Here is a 14,228-nt window from a genome sequence, read left to right on the forward strand (position 1 = left end):
TTGGCTTTTATACTTTGGCTGTTTTCGAAGCGGATAAAAATGGAGAAGGACGAAATAAACATAAAAAAACACGTAAAATAAAAAAATTAATAATATGAAAAATAAAATAAGATAATTCATTCGTTGAAGCTTCTGTAAAGTAAAGTATATCATAATATTTTATTAATATTTATGATATTTGTAAAGGTATAATATTATAATTGAATTTTATTTACGAGAAATTAATATTAAAATTGTGAATAACTACTATATTTAATTGTCTAAATTTACAACAATATATTTTCTATCTCGTCAACAGGTTATTTTGTTACGGATCAAGCTTATTAAAAATAAATAATAATGAAAAATATTGTTATTGTAGTAACATTGAGCTTTCTAACATTTTCTAAGCAAAGCCTTTCTATTAGTTATAATCTATTAAAAGCTATAAAATTGCGACTATCAATAAAGAAAAAGTAAATTTCAAAAATTACAACTTTTAATATATGTCAACTAATTGAAAAAAACACGTATCAGTATTCCTAACATTTCTCAGCAAAACAAATACTACCTTCCGTTCAAAGGGCGTGTTCAATTAAGTATATTACAAATTCATAATCAAAACTATAATTTAAAAAAAAAATCCTTTAATTCATGATAAAATTAAAACTTTCAATTTAATCCTAAAAGATTTTTATAATTTATTATAAAATTACAAAATTATAAAATAGCAAAATAATATACCAAATGATTAAATGAAAAATATAAAATTATTAAATATTAAATATAATATAAAAGTATAAAATGTTGTTAGAAACTCAATTAAAAGTTTCAAAATTTATCGTAACATAAAAATTAATAAAGTCTTTTTTTAAATAAAAAACATACAAATAATGAAAAGACTTGCAAGAGTATTATCAATTCATCATTGTGGAATACCATCACTAGCTTTTCCAACAGTACAAGAGAACAACGCATGTTTCGTCCCGCTTTCGACTACAAGGGGTTATTGAGGCTTATGAAAACTAAACTCTAGTTTTTCAACCTTTTTCCCAAAACAAAATAATTCAGAATAACAAAAATTGCCTTGTAGAATGCCATAATCCACACAATGTATGAATGACCAGATCAATTGGCTTTAGAGTGTATATAAGCACTGATAAAATCTACACTTTCAAGTGGTTATTGTCAGACATAATAACCGGTGAAAGTAAATCCCCTTCCAACAATCTCACCAGCGCAGAACCATGCAAAGCATTCCAAGCCAAACAAAGCAGCAATACCTGCATCTTCCACCTTTAGATCTTTCCTGTTCTTCCATAAATTCTTGGCATAATCAAGTTCCTTCCAGAATGACTCCGTACGACCCGGAATACTGCAAAATATTTGAAAGAGTTATATGTAGCAGCAAGGGCACCCAAAATAGATGACAGAGCTAGAGAGGATATGGATAAATAATTAATAGAGAGCAAGGGCACCCAAAATATTTCAAATATATGCATGTCTTGCTGCTTGGATGTGGATAAATAATTATTAAAGTGTAATAAATAATTAATTTATTATGTTCCATGCTAATTGTACACGTATAGTGCTGCAAAGAGCTATATATATATAGTTTGGTATATCCGGCAAACTAATGAAGCCCATGAAAGTCTGAATTAGGGAATCCGGTTATTATACGCAGTCCAAAATTTAGTTAAAAGTAAATAACTTGGTATCTAAAGACTTAAGAGTCCGGTTGGTTCTGGAGTCCTACAGGATTTTAGTTTGTACTTTTAAAGCATCCATAACAATAATCACTAAAGCATACACAGAATATATTTCTGCCATTTCTTTCCAACACCAGATCAGAACTCTGATTACATCTGAATTCTGTCCATGGACTCTTCCACGCAAACCCTTGTCTCCAATACCTATCCCCATATTTCCCTTGCAATCCAATCCTAATTCTGGAGTCTACGGTATGAACAGATTCGTGGGCTTAATCAAACTAAACTACAGTCCCAAGAAAGGATTAGTGTTTATTTATAGAGTCCACTTCATTTTTCAAGTGCCAATTTTGACCTTCTCCCCTTGTTAGAATCAACCTTTCATGCCACATACCAGGTGTGAACTTACCCAATCTAAGGCCTAGTAATAATGGATGGGCTAACTGATTTAGTGTGTTTGACTCAGCATATTTTAGAAGAATTGATAAATTATAGCCTAAACCCTTAATAAGATATTAAGACCACAGTAGCAACATTGTTAAAATCACAAGTATACTCGGATACTCGTGTGATCCTACGAGTGTGGTGGATGCTCCGAGTTGATGCACACGTAGGATCAGAAGAGGAGTGGATTGTAGCCGGATCACTCAGTTGTTCATGAAATCATGAGGTTGTGCATCACATCAGTCTATTTTGTTTGAGCAGGTGAGGTTTGAGAGTTAAAACGGCCCATTTGTTGGCTGATAGACTCGACCCAACCAAATTTAGAAGTCCAATTCGTATGGCATTTTTGTTCTGCTAGGGTTCCCACCCATTCACAACTCAAAAGAAATAAACTACTGTCAACAGTGTGCACACTTTCAAACTGACATTGTTGTCAAACAACTGTCATCAATAACAATTGAAGCACTGTAGCTTCCGGTGGATGCTACCTTCACCATTGATGGCCATCGCAGCTCTCACAACCATTGTCAATGCTGCCTTCGTCCTTGGCAGTGCGCACTCTGTTCTGCTTTGTATTGTTTCCTTAATACTTTCCTTTGCTCTTGCAAAAGAGTAATTTTATGAATTGTTAACCTATTTTTAGTATTACGTACTGAATCTTACTACTTAAGACTTATTATGTGTTATTTTATTGCCTATATTCTTTTTAATGCATGCATGGATTTATAGACTTGAAACTCTTATGAGCTGAGTTACAATACTCAAGTTAATATTTTTTATTCCCCCTCAAATCCTCTTGGGATCCTTGTGTTTGACAACATTGCATAAGAACCACATCAGACTGTTGTTTAACAAATATGCACAAGAATCTGTCTTATCCCAATACCATCACAATGAAAACAATCTCCCAATCCACAACATCTCCCACGACCAAGGACATGAAGGAGGACCCGTTTACTTACTTTATAAATCAGAATATAATAGAAGATTTTCCCATATTTGAGACATTAACTAGAACTATGCTCTCACAGCCAGTTCCAAATCCAGGTAAAGCAGAACAGGTAAAGCATATAACCTTGCAAGGCGGGTGTAGAACAATTGTTTCGATAGCAGGTTGCATTTTTCTACGGTCGGAGGCTCCTGAATGTATTGCTTGTTCTGTTCCAACAATTGCCTGTAGTAGCTAGATCCATGTTTGGCTACAAATTGAGATGCTTGACATGCTTTGGACTGCAACTGGTGCAACTTTGACGCCATCAAGTCTGCAAACTAGGTAGAACAAAACCCTAGACCAAAGGGAAACACTATATTAGAATAAGGCACAAAGTCAAAAAAGTGTTTATGGAGAAGTTTATCCAAACTATCATAATTTCTTCAACTCACATTGACAATAGTCACAACAAAAAGAAAATTAACAGCTAAAGGCATTCTTAAAGCAGCATCTATAACACATATCATGGCCCTCGACACTAACAGTTGCTACCTCATCGATTTCTATTCCTAAATTAGGGCCTATTAGCTTAGCAGGTGATGTTTCATAAGTAACTAAAAAGGGATTACTATGGAATTAGACATTGATATCAAATGAAAAGAACTTCAATTAAACAAATAAAATAGGACTCTGCGCGTCATGTCAGAACCCTAAATTATGAACCATTTCACACTACAACCACATAAGTAAGTAAATATATAAAATTAGGCGATATATGCAACAACAAAACGTAATTGAAGTAACTATTGAAAATGAAAGAGATGATAGTGTGAGAAAAGAAGATCGGAAAGAGGATAGAACGAGATCTGCAGGGGAAATGCAAAAGGCAAAAGGTGGATGAATCATAGTATCTGAGGTGAATGCAGAAATCAGAAATCAGAATAAGAATATGATGAGAGAAGAGTGTGAGAGGGTTACCTTGTGAGCAGAAGCAATGCAGTGATCTCTTTCACTTCGTCTCTTCTAACCTTGTGTTGTGCTGTGCCTTCTTTTCTTTTTTCGTCCTTTACAATCTTCACTTTCGGCTGGGCTTCTTTTGGGCCACCAGAGATACAACTGTAGCCCACAGATAGTTGGGTTGTTGCTTCTTACACAGGCCCATTTGGGATGTTGGTTCTTACACTTCATAAATATGTAATTTTTTTGTGAATACCAGTAAAAACATGCATGTGTTATTTTATTTTTTTAATGATAACAAAAAATAATAAAATTATTTTTTATAATTATAAAAGTAAGTTTAAATAATTTTAATAGATGTATATGTGTTTATTTTGTTATGACAATAAAAATTAATAAAATTATTACTTTATAGTTATAAAAATAAATTTAAACAATTTCATAATTTTATTGTAGTAATTTTTATTTGTTTTTATAAATATTTATTTTAATTTAAAAAAATAGTTAAATTATAGAAAAAAATGATCATAACCAATACAGTTAATTAAAAAATCATAATCACTTAAAAAATAAAATTAATAAAGTAATTGTTTTGATTTTAAATAATTACTTAAAAAGAAAAATTAAAAGAAATATTTGTACACCACATACATAATCGTTTTATATAATTGCATAGACAATAATAAGTATTTAAAAATCACAATATATCTATTTATTTGGTAGTTTTCTAATATTTAATACATTTTTTTAAATAATTAATATTTATAATAACAGTAATCGCAAAAACTTATTCAAAATTATTTTGGTCTTTTTCAGAGAACATTCAAAATTTAAAGTGTTTACTTAAAATGGTTCCCGACAAAATTTAAGTATTATTTTGGTTTTAATAAATTACGAGAGTTATTTGAGTAAACATAATATTTTCACATTATTTTTATTTTTATTTAAATTATTGCAATTTAACTCTTATTTTTTTGTTATTTTTATTTGTTTTTCAACGATGACGGTAATATACTGTTTACTTTCTTACACAAACGAATTCTTATTTGTTCTTTATTTATTTCTAACTTTATAAACTTGTTTTCTACATTTGTGAAATGATTTTCACGCAGTTAAGTTACACGAATGCGAATATAAGTTTTTATTCAAGATAAAATTAATAAATTCAAATTTAGACACTTTTTGAAGTGACTTATTTTAATTTGTTATTCTGAAATATTATTTTTCTTCTACTAAAATTTTGTAATATTTTTCCTTTTGATTTGAAATCATTCTCACCTTTAATTTATATTTTAAAAACATTTTTTTATGTCAAGTTATTTACAGAATAATAAATACCAAGTACTCAATAATTAACGTCATTTTCTAATTGACTATCTAGTTAAAAATGCAAAAATGAGAAAAATAAAATAAAAAGTAATTTTTCTTCTGTGTCTTAATTATACATACAAGATATAACTCTAAATAAAGGATTAATATGAATATTTAAACAACATAAGGAATAATTAAGTAATTAATTATATGAGTAATTATATATTGATAGATAATCTTTAATTAATAACATTAATTTTTTTTAATATTTAACTATATTTCCTGTTTAATGCAGTGAAACTTTAGTCACCATTTTTTAAATATACCGATTTATAATTTTTTTTCATTACATTAATCAAAATATTTTAATTCTTTTATTTTTTAATTAAAAGACTCACTTATCATTATTTTCCTTAAACTCAGTTATCGTTATATATTTTTTTTTTCTTCTTCACTCCCTGGTCCAAAATGATAAGTAAACAATTGAGGAAAACTAACACATTTTTTAAAATTATTTTGTTCAAAGAAAATAAAATAATCAATTTCATTTTTTCTTTACTTAAGATTTGCATATTGCATTTCTTTCGGTCTTTCTTTTTCTTTCACTCATAATTTATGTGCTCACATGTATGATAATGTTTATTTCTATATTTTGTTTAGATTTTGGTTTAATTAGTCCATTAAAAATCCTGTTCATTTAATAAAACCCTTATCCAATTAATCAATTAATCTTCCATGGATGGAAATCCAATCCATCAATAAAAATAAATATTTTAAAATAAAGAATTAAGAGGAAATATTATAAAAAAGTTTTCAAAAATACATTTTATATTAAAAAAAGTAAAAAAAAATGAATTTTTTTAACAATGTAATTTAAGAAATATTTAATAATTAAATTTTGGTGGAGTTAATTTTGATTTCCACAAACAATAGATAGATATTAATGAATGATTTTATCTTATTTAACCTTTTATATTAATAATGAATATACACGGATGGATTTGGTCACATTTTATCCAATTATAGTTTGTTTAGAAATATAATAAATAAATCATTATTTTTCCTTCCCTAATTATTCTATTTTATTCCAAGTGGTTCTTCAAACAATAATTTATTTATGTAGTTTCTGAAACATTACAAATTCATCAAGTAAATTGTTTAAGCTAAAATATTTCTCAAAAGATCATATATTTGATTTTGAGAGTTTTTTAGTATTTTGAAATATGTTTTGTCATTATTTAGTATTTTTATTTTGGATGAATATGAAATTGATGGTTTGGTTGCAAAAGAAAAAGAGGATAAGTTACAATAATTTGGATTTTTCTTTTCAAAAAAAAAAACTTTTCCTAAGTTTTAAATTTCAAAATTCAATTTCATCTAACTTTTTTCATCTAGAAAGCGGAAAAAATCTAAACAAAGGTTAAATATTAAATTTTACATCAAAACCAAGTTAAACAAGTAAAAATTGACAAAATTGGTTGTGCTTCGTAAAATGCAACCAAAGAAACTTACCAAAAACTATTTGTAAGTCAATGATATAATACACTTACTCTGTGCTTCTTTTAATTCATGCAGTCTAAAATGCGTGTTACGATCATGACATAATATAATATGAAATTCTTTGTAACAAACGATAAGAACAAAATTTGGCATATTACGTGAAAATTTACTATAACCACGCGTAACTAAAACTAAATCACATAATCGAATATAATAAAATATAATTATTTAAAATGATATAATCTGTTGTGAATCATATGAGTATGAATTTCAAGTTAAATTAAGTAAAAATAAGAAAACAACATTAACCTATAAGACAAATCCATAAATATGATGAAATTTGTAAAATGGTTGGATTATAGGAAATAACACTTATGTAAGTTTATTTAAAATTAAAGTGTAAATTTAAGTTTTACATAAGATAAACATAAGAAAATTGAGTATAATATAATGAAAAGGATGTTCGATACACTTATTACAATTTCATAATCAGTCATTATTCGTTGGGAATCGAACTCATTACCTTGACTCTGATAGAGTTGATTAGATCAAGTGCTTATGATTTGGCAAAAAATTATAACTATTAGTCAAGGCACAACTTTTTCTACTTAAGAACTTATGATAATTTGATTGTGACTCGGTTCACCTGATTTCCGTCACGGAACAATTGATACTATCCGCAATAAAATATTTATAAATTTATTATCTTAGATTTTGTATTGAAAATATATCAAAGTCACCTTACTAGAGATTTTCCAAAAAAAAAAATTCACATTAAAATTAAGATCAAAATCAATTACAAGAATTGTACAATTATTGAATGAAAAGAAAAAAAAATCAAGTAATCAACATTCTATCATGAGATCACATTCCTTCAACAACTTTATTCAAATTCAGTGTTTCATCATCACTTCCAACATAGTATATAGGCATAGCTCCCTATGATTTGCATAGAAGTGAACTTTATGCACAATATTCAAATAACTTGAACAAACCGTACTATGAATCAAAGAAAGCATAATTTTTTTTTTTGTTCTTACGGAAGATAAAATCATGAGTTCGTTTTAGTTAGTTGTTATATTCTAATACATGTTTAAAACAAACTCAAAGCCCAACTATCCCAAGTAAAATTTGTGGATAAGATACAATTACGCGGGCAATACATAACACATGCAATTTCGAGACATTAAACAATATAACAAAATAATACATCGTAATTAATATAAATATAATATATGTATACACTTTTGATAGAGCAAATAAAAAACAAAAATAATCTTTTAGTTTTTTTAGGAACAAAATGTGAGCGTGTAAACAAGTTTTGGCTTTTGGTAAACAAACAAAGATCTAATCATTTATGTAATGAAATGTGAAGAATAATAATGATATTAATAATAATAATAAAAATAATATTTTGTGGCTTTCCCTATTCGGCGTCTTCTATTGTGGAACAAATCACCTTTTCTCGTGCATTGCACTTTCACCTTATCTCATTTCCACCACCTTTCTCTCTACCCTATCATCATCAACCACCGACTTTTCCATTGATGTTGATCCAAGAACAAAGAAAAACGGCATTTAATTAATTATTGTATTTCCATGTATGAAAATTTCCAAGAACAAAGTTTTGCATTCTTATAAATATCATATCTCAAATGGGTCACCCTTTAACTCATCAATTTCATCATTTCTCATTAATTAAAAAGAATTAATTTTATGTATTTCTTTAAAAACAAAACTTAAAGAAAATATAATTAATATATATTATTCTTTACTTTGAACTCTCCATGTCGGCATATTCTAATTTTGCTGCTGAGTGTTAGTTAAATTGTTTGCCTTTTGGTAAGCTAAGAAACCAGTGACATTCGATCACACGTGTGAACGAGATTAATTAGAACGGCTTACGTAAAGTGGGTTGATTAAAGTGTCTCGAGAATGTTTTTTTTTTTCCTCAAAGAGTACGAAGTAGGTGACATTCTTAGTCTTCAACAACAACACAAAACACAAGAAAACTCAGAGAATTCAACTCAAGGTTTACTATATATATACACGTATTAAAAAAATATCTATAAAAAAACCATGTGTTACGTGTAAAAAATAACTCCCTCAATTTTAAATGAATAATTTATTTATTTATTTAGTTTCAAAACGATAGTCTTTATTTTATTTTAATCTGTTTGTTTTATTTATTTATTTGTTCAAAAAGGATGCCACTTAGAACAATGTTATGCCTTATCTTGCAGGAAATTGTTGTGTTCAAAAATGAAGGAGCCACTTTATTGTGATAAAGTATTTGAGAAAATGTTTATGAAGAAATAATTTGAAGCATTGATTATGATAGGGATAGATCACTCTTGCAATCATGTCTCAAACTGCAACAAGAAAAAATGTGGAATTTTGAAAAGCTCTTGTACGACGATGATGGAACCTATGAAAGTACCATTATTCACCGTAGCCTCAAATGATGGGTGATAGATTCAAAAGTCATGGTCAAAAAGGTATAATTCTTTAAATTCTGGAACCAAATGCTTCTAAAACTTGGGCAAATTTTCCTACAAAGGAATTGTTTATTTTATCTCATCTAAAAACCCATTTCAATTTATAATTACCTGTATTTTTATTTATTTTTTTACAAATCAATGCATATATAACTTAGTTTTAGTGACAAATAAATTTATTAGATATTAAGAACATTTTACACTAATGATTACTCAGCAATTTAATTAAGAAAGTATATCATTAATTCCTATTTAAAATATAATACTTAACTTTTTTTCATTTTTATGCAACATTAAATTTAAATTCCCAATTTTTTTGATAAAATTAATGAGACTTCGCCAATACTCAGGTTCGTAGATTTGGATTATTACATGCATGGTTTGGATCGACATACATTGTATTACAAAGTTAATTAGTTGAAGAGGTTTTGCAATATGTTATGTTTTACGTTTAGAAGGTCGTAGGTATCTTCTAGTCAATTTTTTCTTTATAAATTGATAAAAGACATTATTAGTGGTATGATAATAATTGTTTAATAGATTAAAAAATAACAAATCTTGTTATTATAAATTTCATATGACTCTAACATAAGTGGATATATCTAATTCTATCCTACAAAAATCAACTTATTTTACATTTACGATCAATTCTTCACATTTTGTAATCAATGTAAAATCTACAAAAGTCTCATTTATCATTTTTAAATTTGTATGTGAATTTATTGAAAATTTGGTATCGTAGAGAGCAATGTGTAGTTTTCATGCGCGGTTGAAAGACAGCTTCTTGCTCACCTTCACGAGCAAAACGTACGGCTTATCTTGTTCGTAGGATATCATTGCATTTACAGCATGCGACCCAATAGTGTTTTTCTCAGACTTTATAGGAACTGACATGTAATTAATCATTTATCATTCAACATCTTCACCTTCCTATCCAAAAAGAATCCACAACACTAACACTCGCAACCTTCCCACAACACTACTCATGTGCACATTTTATCATGATCCGGTTCAAGGATGAGACTATGGTCGAAAATCCTTAATTAATTAGAGATAATATAATTTTATAGTATACAAGTAAGTACAAACATGTTAATTTGTGAAGTTAAATTAGATTTAAAATTCATTTCTAACGTGATATAAGAGTCATTATTTAAAAAGTCTATCCTATCGAGATTTCTTGAACCTTCTATTTTATCCACTATCGAACCGCTAATAGACCATCAATTCTAGTCCAACACATATACCTCGAACAAATCTCACCATACTTACCGGTTTTATGAAATATGATCAATCAAAACTTTTAAAGTATTCTCTGCGATGAACTCAGATAACATATTACGATATCATATAATAATAACAGAGATAGACACCATTAAATGATATATGAAACATTTCTATTAAAGTAATTAAGAAACGAATTAACGAACCCCTTTGGTACTTCATTAGAAATCTTACAATTGTTGACTGTGTTTTCTTTTTTAATAATAAAGCATACGTTAAGTCCTGCTAATTAATAACGTGACTCATGCTAAACTCGTTGTTGTCAAATTTCGACTCTCGAGTATTTACTTAATCTATATTTTCTAGTGTAGAAACTAAGTGCAAGAGTCTTTGGAGCGAAATCATATGTAAAAGTGACAAAAAATAAATATACCTTTTAATTCGAGGCCTAAAACTTCAATAAAAGTATACATAAACTCGAATGTAATTAAAGAGGTCATCGTTGTTTGTCAATTGTCATGTCGTATACAATAAGGAACTGATTATGTTATCACATAGTTTGGTGGTGAGATTATTAATATAACCAAAGCTTATGCATATATAAAGTAGTCGACCTTTATTAATTAATTGTTTTGAACATCATGCGCACACCATTAATTAATTACTATATGCTTTTTCGAGTTAACTATCGTTAACCAAGTCAGATTATCCATAATTCCATTTATAATACACAGAACAATAACACGTAGACTTTGACAAGAGAGTTGAATAGAGGTTTTAAATTATTCAATCATTGACAAGAAGATAACAGCTATGTGTATAAGACTGGTTTTGCTAGCTGTTGCGCGCAAACATACGCGCACACGTGTGTAATTATTCGGCAGCTATCTAATTAATTTATATAACACTAGTTTTATGCAATACTGTTCAATCAAAATTTATGAAAAAACTCTATACTTTTTAATGTTAAATACATGCTAGAGATAAAACAAAGGTGCAAACAAATAAGCATGTAAAAGTTTGTTGGCAAAGAAACATTACTCGGTGTAGTCTAAAAAAACAGCCTTAAAATAACAGAATTACTATGACATTAAGGAAAATCTAAGTTCCTTTGTTGCACTTAGTTTTTGGGTGAAGATTTTGAATGAATTAAGAAAAAGAACAGTAGAAGTAATACATAGGAAAACATTATACATTATTAATCAACAATATCAACTTAATGATACAGAAGGATTTGAATTTCTGAGTAACAACTTGCTAAGTAAAGCAAGCAAACAAGAACTAAGACACTAATTCACCACTTCCTCAGCGGTGAATCCTCCCTACAGTGTATACATGTCCTTTTACACGAGTTTTGGGTTTTGATGTAACCCAAAAATAAAGAATTTATCAAAATGGCAAAAACCACTTAAAAAAAAAAACAAAACAATATACTATACTATAACAACGACATCATAGACCTTATCAAAGTACCGTTACTCTTTGTTTATTCGTTCCATGAAGTTACGTATTCTCTCCAATGCCACTTCCAGTGTGTTCTCACTCATATTTGCGAAGCACACCCTGAACCAACCTGGTTCAGAACAACGGCAAGAAGAGCCCGGAGAGATGTTGAGTTTCACTTCATGCAAAAACGCATTCCAAAGCTCCAATTCTCCTTCTCTGTTTGGTTTCTCCAACAGTGGACTCAGATTCATCCAGCAAAACAACCCTGCATTCCCTTTCAAGCATTCTATGCCAACACTTCTCAAACCTTCGATGATCATTTGGTACCTCTTTCTCAGCCTCTCCCTGTTGGTGCCAATGTAGTTCTCTGTGAACTTCTTATCCGACAACATACACGCCAAAAGGTGCTGTGTCTGAGAGGATATTAAGGTGAAACTAGACATCCTTCTCGCTGTGGTCACAACGTTATCATTGTATGAATAAATAGTGCCAACTCTGAAACCGGGAAGACCAAGGTCTTTCGAGAGACTATAAACAATGTGAACTCTTTCCGCCTCCTTGTATTCGCGTGCTTCCAGGATTTCTGCTACACTCACGAACTCCGAGGATGAGAACACTGATCCCGAGTATATCTCATCCGAGACAAGGTGGATATTCTTTTCAGTCACGAAGTCCAGAAGATACTCTAATATCGAGCGTTGAACGGTTGCACCCAAAGGGTTTGAAGGGTTCGTGATCAATACTCCTCTCACTTTCATGTTCTTCGCTTCTGCTTCATCATATGCAGCTTCCAAAGCCTGAGGAGTGATTTGGAAGTTGTTTGAGCTTTCACAATGGATTGGAACTATGTTCACCCCAGTTCTCCACCTTAAATCTCTATCAAATCTGTCAACAAAGAACAAAACGTTTAGACTCAAGAACAAGAACCATAAACATGTCTTACTAAGATGTTTTCATGTGTAATTAGTATAAATGGAGCTTGATTCTTACCCTGGATAGTAAGGGGTTGGAACAAGGAGAGCGTCTCCTGGGTTTGCAAGAATGAAGGTTAAGAGTTCATTGGCTGCAGTTGCTCCTGCTGTGAGGACCACTCTATCAGGGTCAAATTTTGCTCTCCCTCCTCTTATTTGTTCCATGAAGCTTGCCATTGCTGATCTGAATGATTTAAGTCCATGATAGTCTTGGAACAAAGCATTCTCTCTGAAACCAGGTGCTCCTGACTTGCCCCAGGTTGAGGCTTCTGGGTGTTCTTCCAAGTACTTTTCCAGCAAATCAAATGAAACCTGCATGAAAAGATTACTTAGATTAGATTAGATTGCCTAAGTAAATATATTTTCTCTAATCTTCTGCTAATAGACGCTATAATTAACTCACTTGATTTTCAGCCAATCCCATTTGTATAACTCCAGATGAGTTTGTTAGTTCATCATAAGGGTTCTCATCATAAGCTTTCCACCCAGCAAAATAGGGAGAGTTTTCCCCGTGAGTTTCAGAAACTGCAACTTTGGAAAGCTCCACACGAGGTTGCTCGATCATTTTCCCCATAAAATCTTTCGAAGAAAAAGGGGTTGAGAAAAATTCGACGGTAACGGAAGAGAAAAAAAAGTAAGTATATATATACGATTCGTGCAAAATCGAAAACGAAAATTGTAGAGAGGCCTTTGTTGAATGCAAAAAGCTTATGCTAGTGAGAGAGAGAGACTCGAGGGAAAAGGAGAAAGAAAGAAGAATATAAGAGAGAAGGAACTGCTGATGCTGCTGAAAAGGAATCCGTTGATGGAAAGTCTGAATCCTCATTCTGTATTTATAGGGTTTGAGGAAATTAACAAAACATTGAAAAAACTATAAAAAAAAACATTAAATATTGATAACAAATCGGAGCTTTACCTTGAATGTTTTACTCAGAGATTTATCTGACGTGACTTGTGACAACTCTGCATGATGCCAGATCATACGAAAATATATGGTTGTTGTTTGAGAGGTTGGATTTTTTTTTCCAATATAGCCCCCCCTCTTCCTCTTCATGTGTCGGTTTAATAGAGTTTGTGTCAATATTATTTCTTAATAATGTCACTATTTTATCCACGCTTTTGTTCTTTATTAAATTCAAAGTGGTTGAAATAAGAAAAAAGTTCCTTATAGTTTAAAATTAAAAAATTCAAAGAAACTACTGGGTTATCATCATCCTAGCTACTAATATTTTCAAAATACATTGTGTTATTCAAAAAT

General features: G+C 29.9%; 2 protein-coding genes across 2 annotated transcripts; both read right to left on the reverse strand.

Annotated features, from left to right (window-relative positions):
- Positions 1-893: 893 nt before the first annotated feature.
- Positions 894-4,148, reverse strand: LOC114178999 (uncharacterized). Its single transcript, XM_028065176.2, has 3 exons — positions 4,042-4,148; positions 3,208-3,418; positions 894-1,354 (listed from the first exon to the last, which is right to left on the reverse strand). Exons 2-3 carry the CDS (start codon positions 3,387-3,389, stop codon positions 1,168-1,170), a joined length of 369 nt encoding a protein of 122 aa, XP_027920977.1. The 5' UTR covers positions 3,390-3,418; positions 4,042-4,148; the 3' UTR covers positions 894-1,167.
- Positions 4,149-11,748: 7,600 nt separating this feature from the next.
- On the reverse strand, positions 11,749-13,754 carry LOC114179446 (1-aminocyclopropane-1-carboxylate synthase 7-like). The gene is made up of 3 exons (XM_028065790.2): positions 13,374-13,754; positions 12,990-13,282; positions 11,749-12,884 (listed from the first exon to the last, which is right to left on the reverse strand). The coding sequence occupies exons 1-3, from the start codon at positions 13,542-13,544 to the stop codon at positions 12,029-12,031; spliced, it is 1,320 nt and encodes a 439-aa protein (XP_027921591.1). The 5' UTR covers positions 13,545-13,754; the 3' UTR covers positions 11,749-12,028.
- Positions 13,755-14,228: the final 474 nt, after the last annotated feature.

The sequence above is a fragment of the Vigna unguiculata genome, chromosome 3 (genome assembly GCF_037176805.1).
Source record: "Vigna unguiculata cultivar grain cowpea cultivar isolate G323 ecotype 2 chromosome 3, ASM3717680v1, whole genome shotgun sequence".
Lineage (NCBI taxonomy): Eukaryota > Viridiplantae > Streptophyta > Magnoliopsida > Fabales > Fabaceae > Vigna > Vigna unguiculata.

Coding starts and splice junctions, on each gene's coding strand:
- LOC114178999 (XM_028065176.2), bottom strand. CDS start 3,389: ATGGCGTCAAAGTTGCACCAGTTGCAGTCCAAAGCATGTCAAGCATCT. Junction 1,355..3,207: donor TTCTACACCCGCCTTGCAAG/GTTATATGCTTT, acceptor AATATTTTGCAG/TATTCCGGGTCGTACGGAGT.
- LOC114179446 (XM_028065790.2), bottom strand. CDS start 13,544: ATGGGGAAAATGATCGAGCAACCTCGTGTGGAGCTTTCCAAAGTTGCA. Junction 13,283..13,373: donor TGGGATTGGCTGAAAATCAA/GTGAGTTAATTA, acceptor CTTTTCATGCAG/GTTTCATTTGATTTGCTGGA. Junction 12,885..12,989: donor CCAACCCCTTACTATCCAGG/GTAAGAATCAAG, acceptor CTTTGTTGACAG/ATTTGATAGAGATTTAAGGT.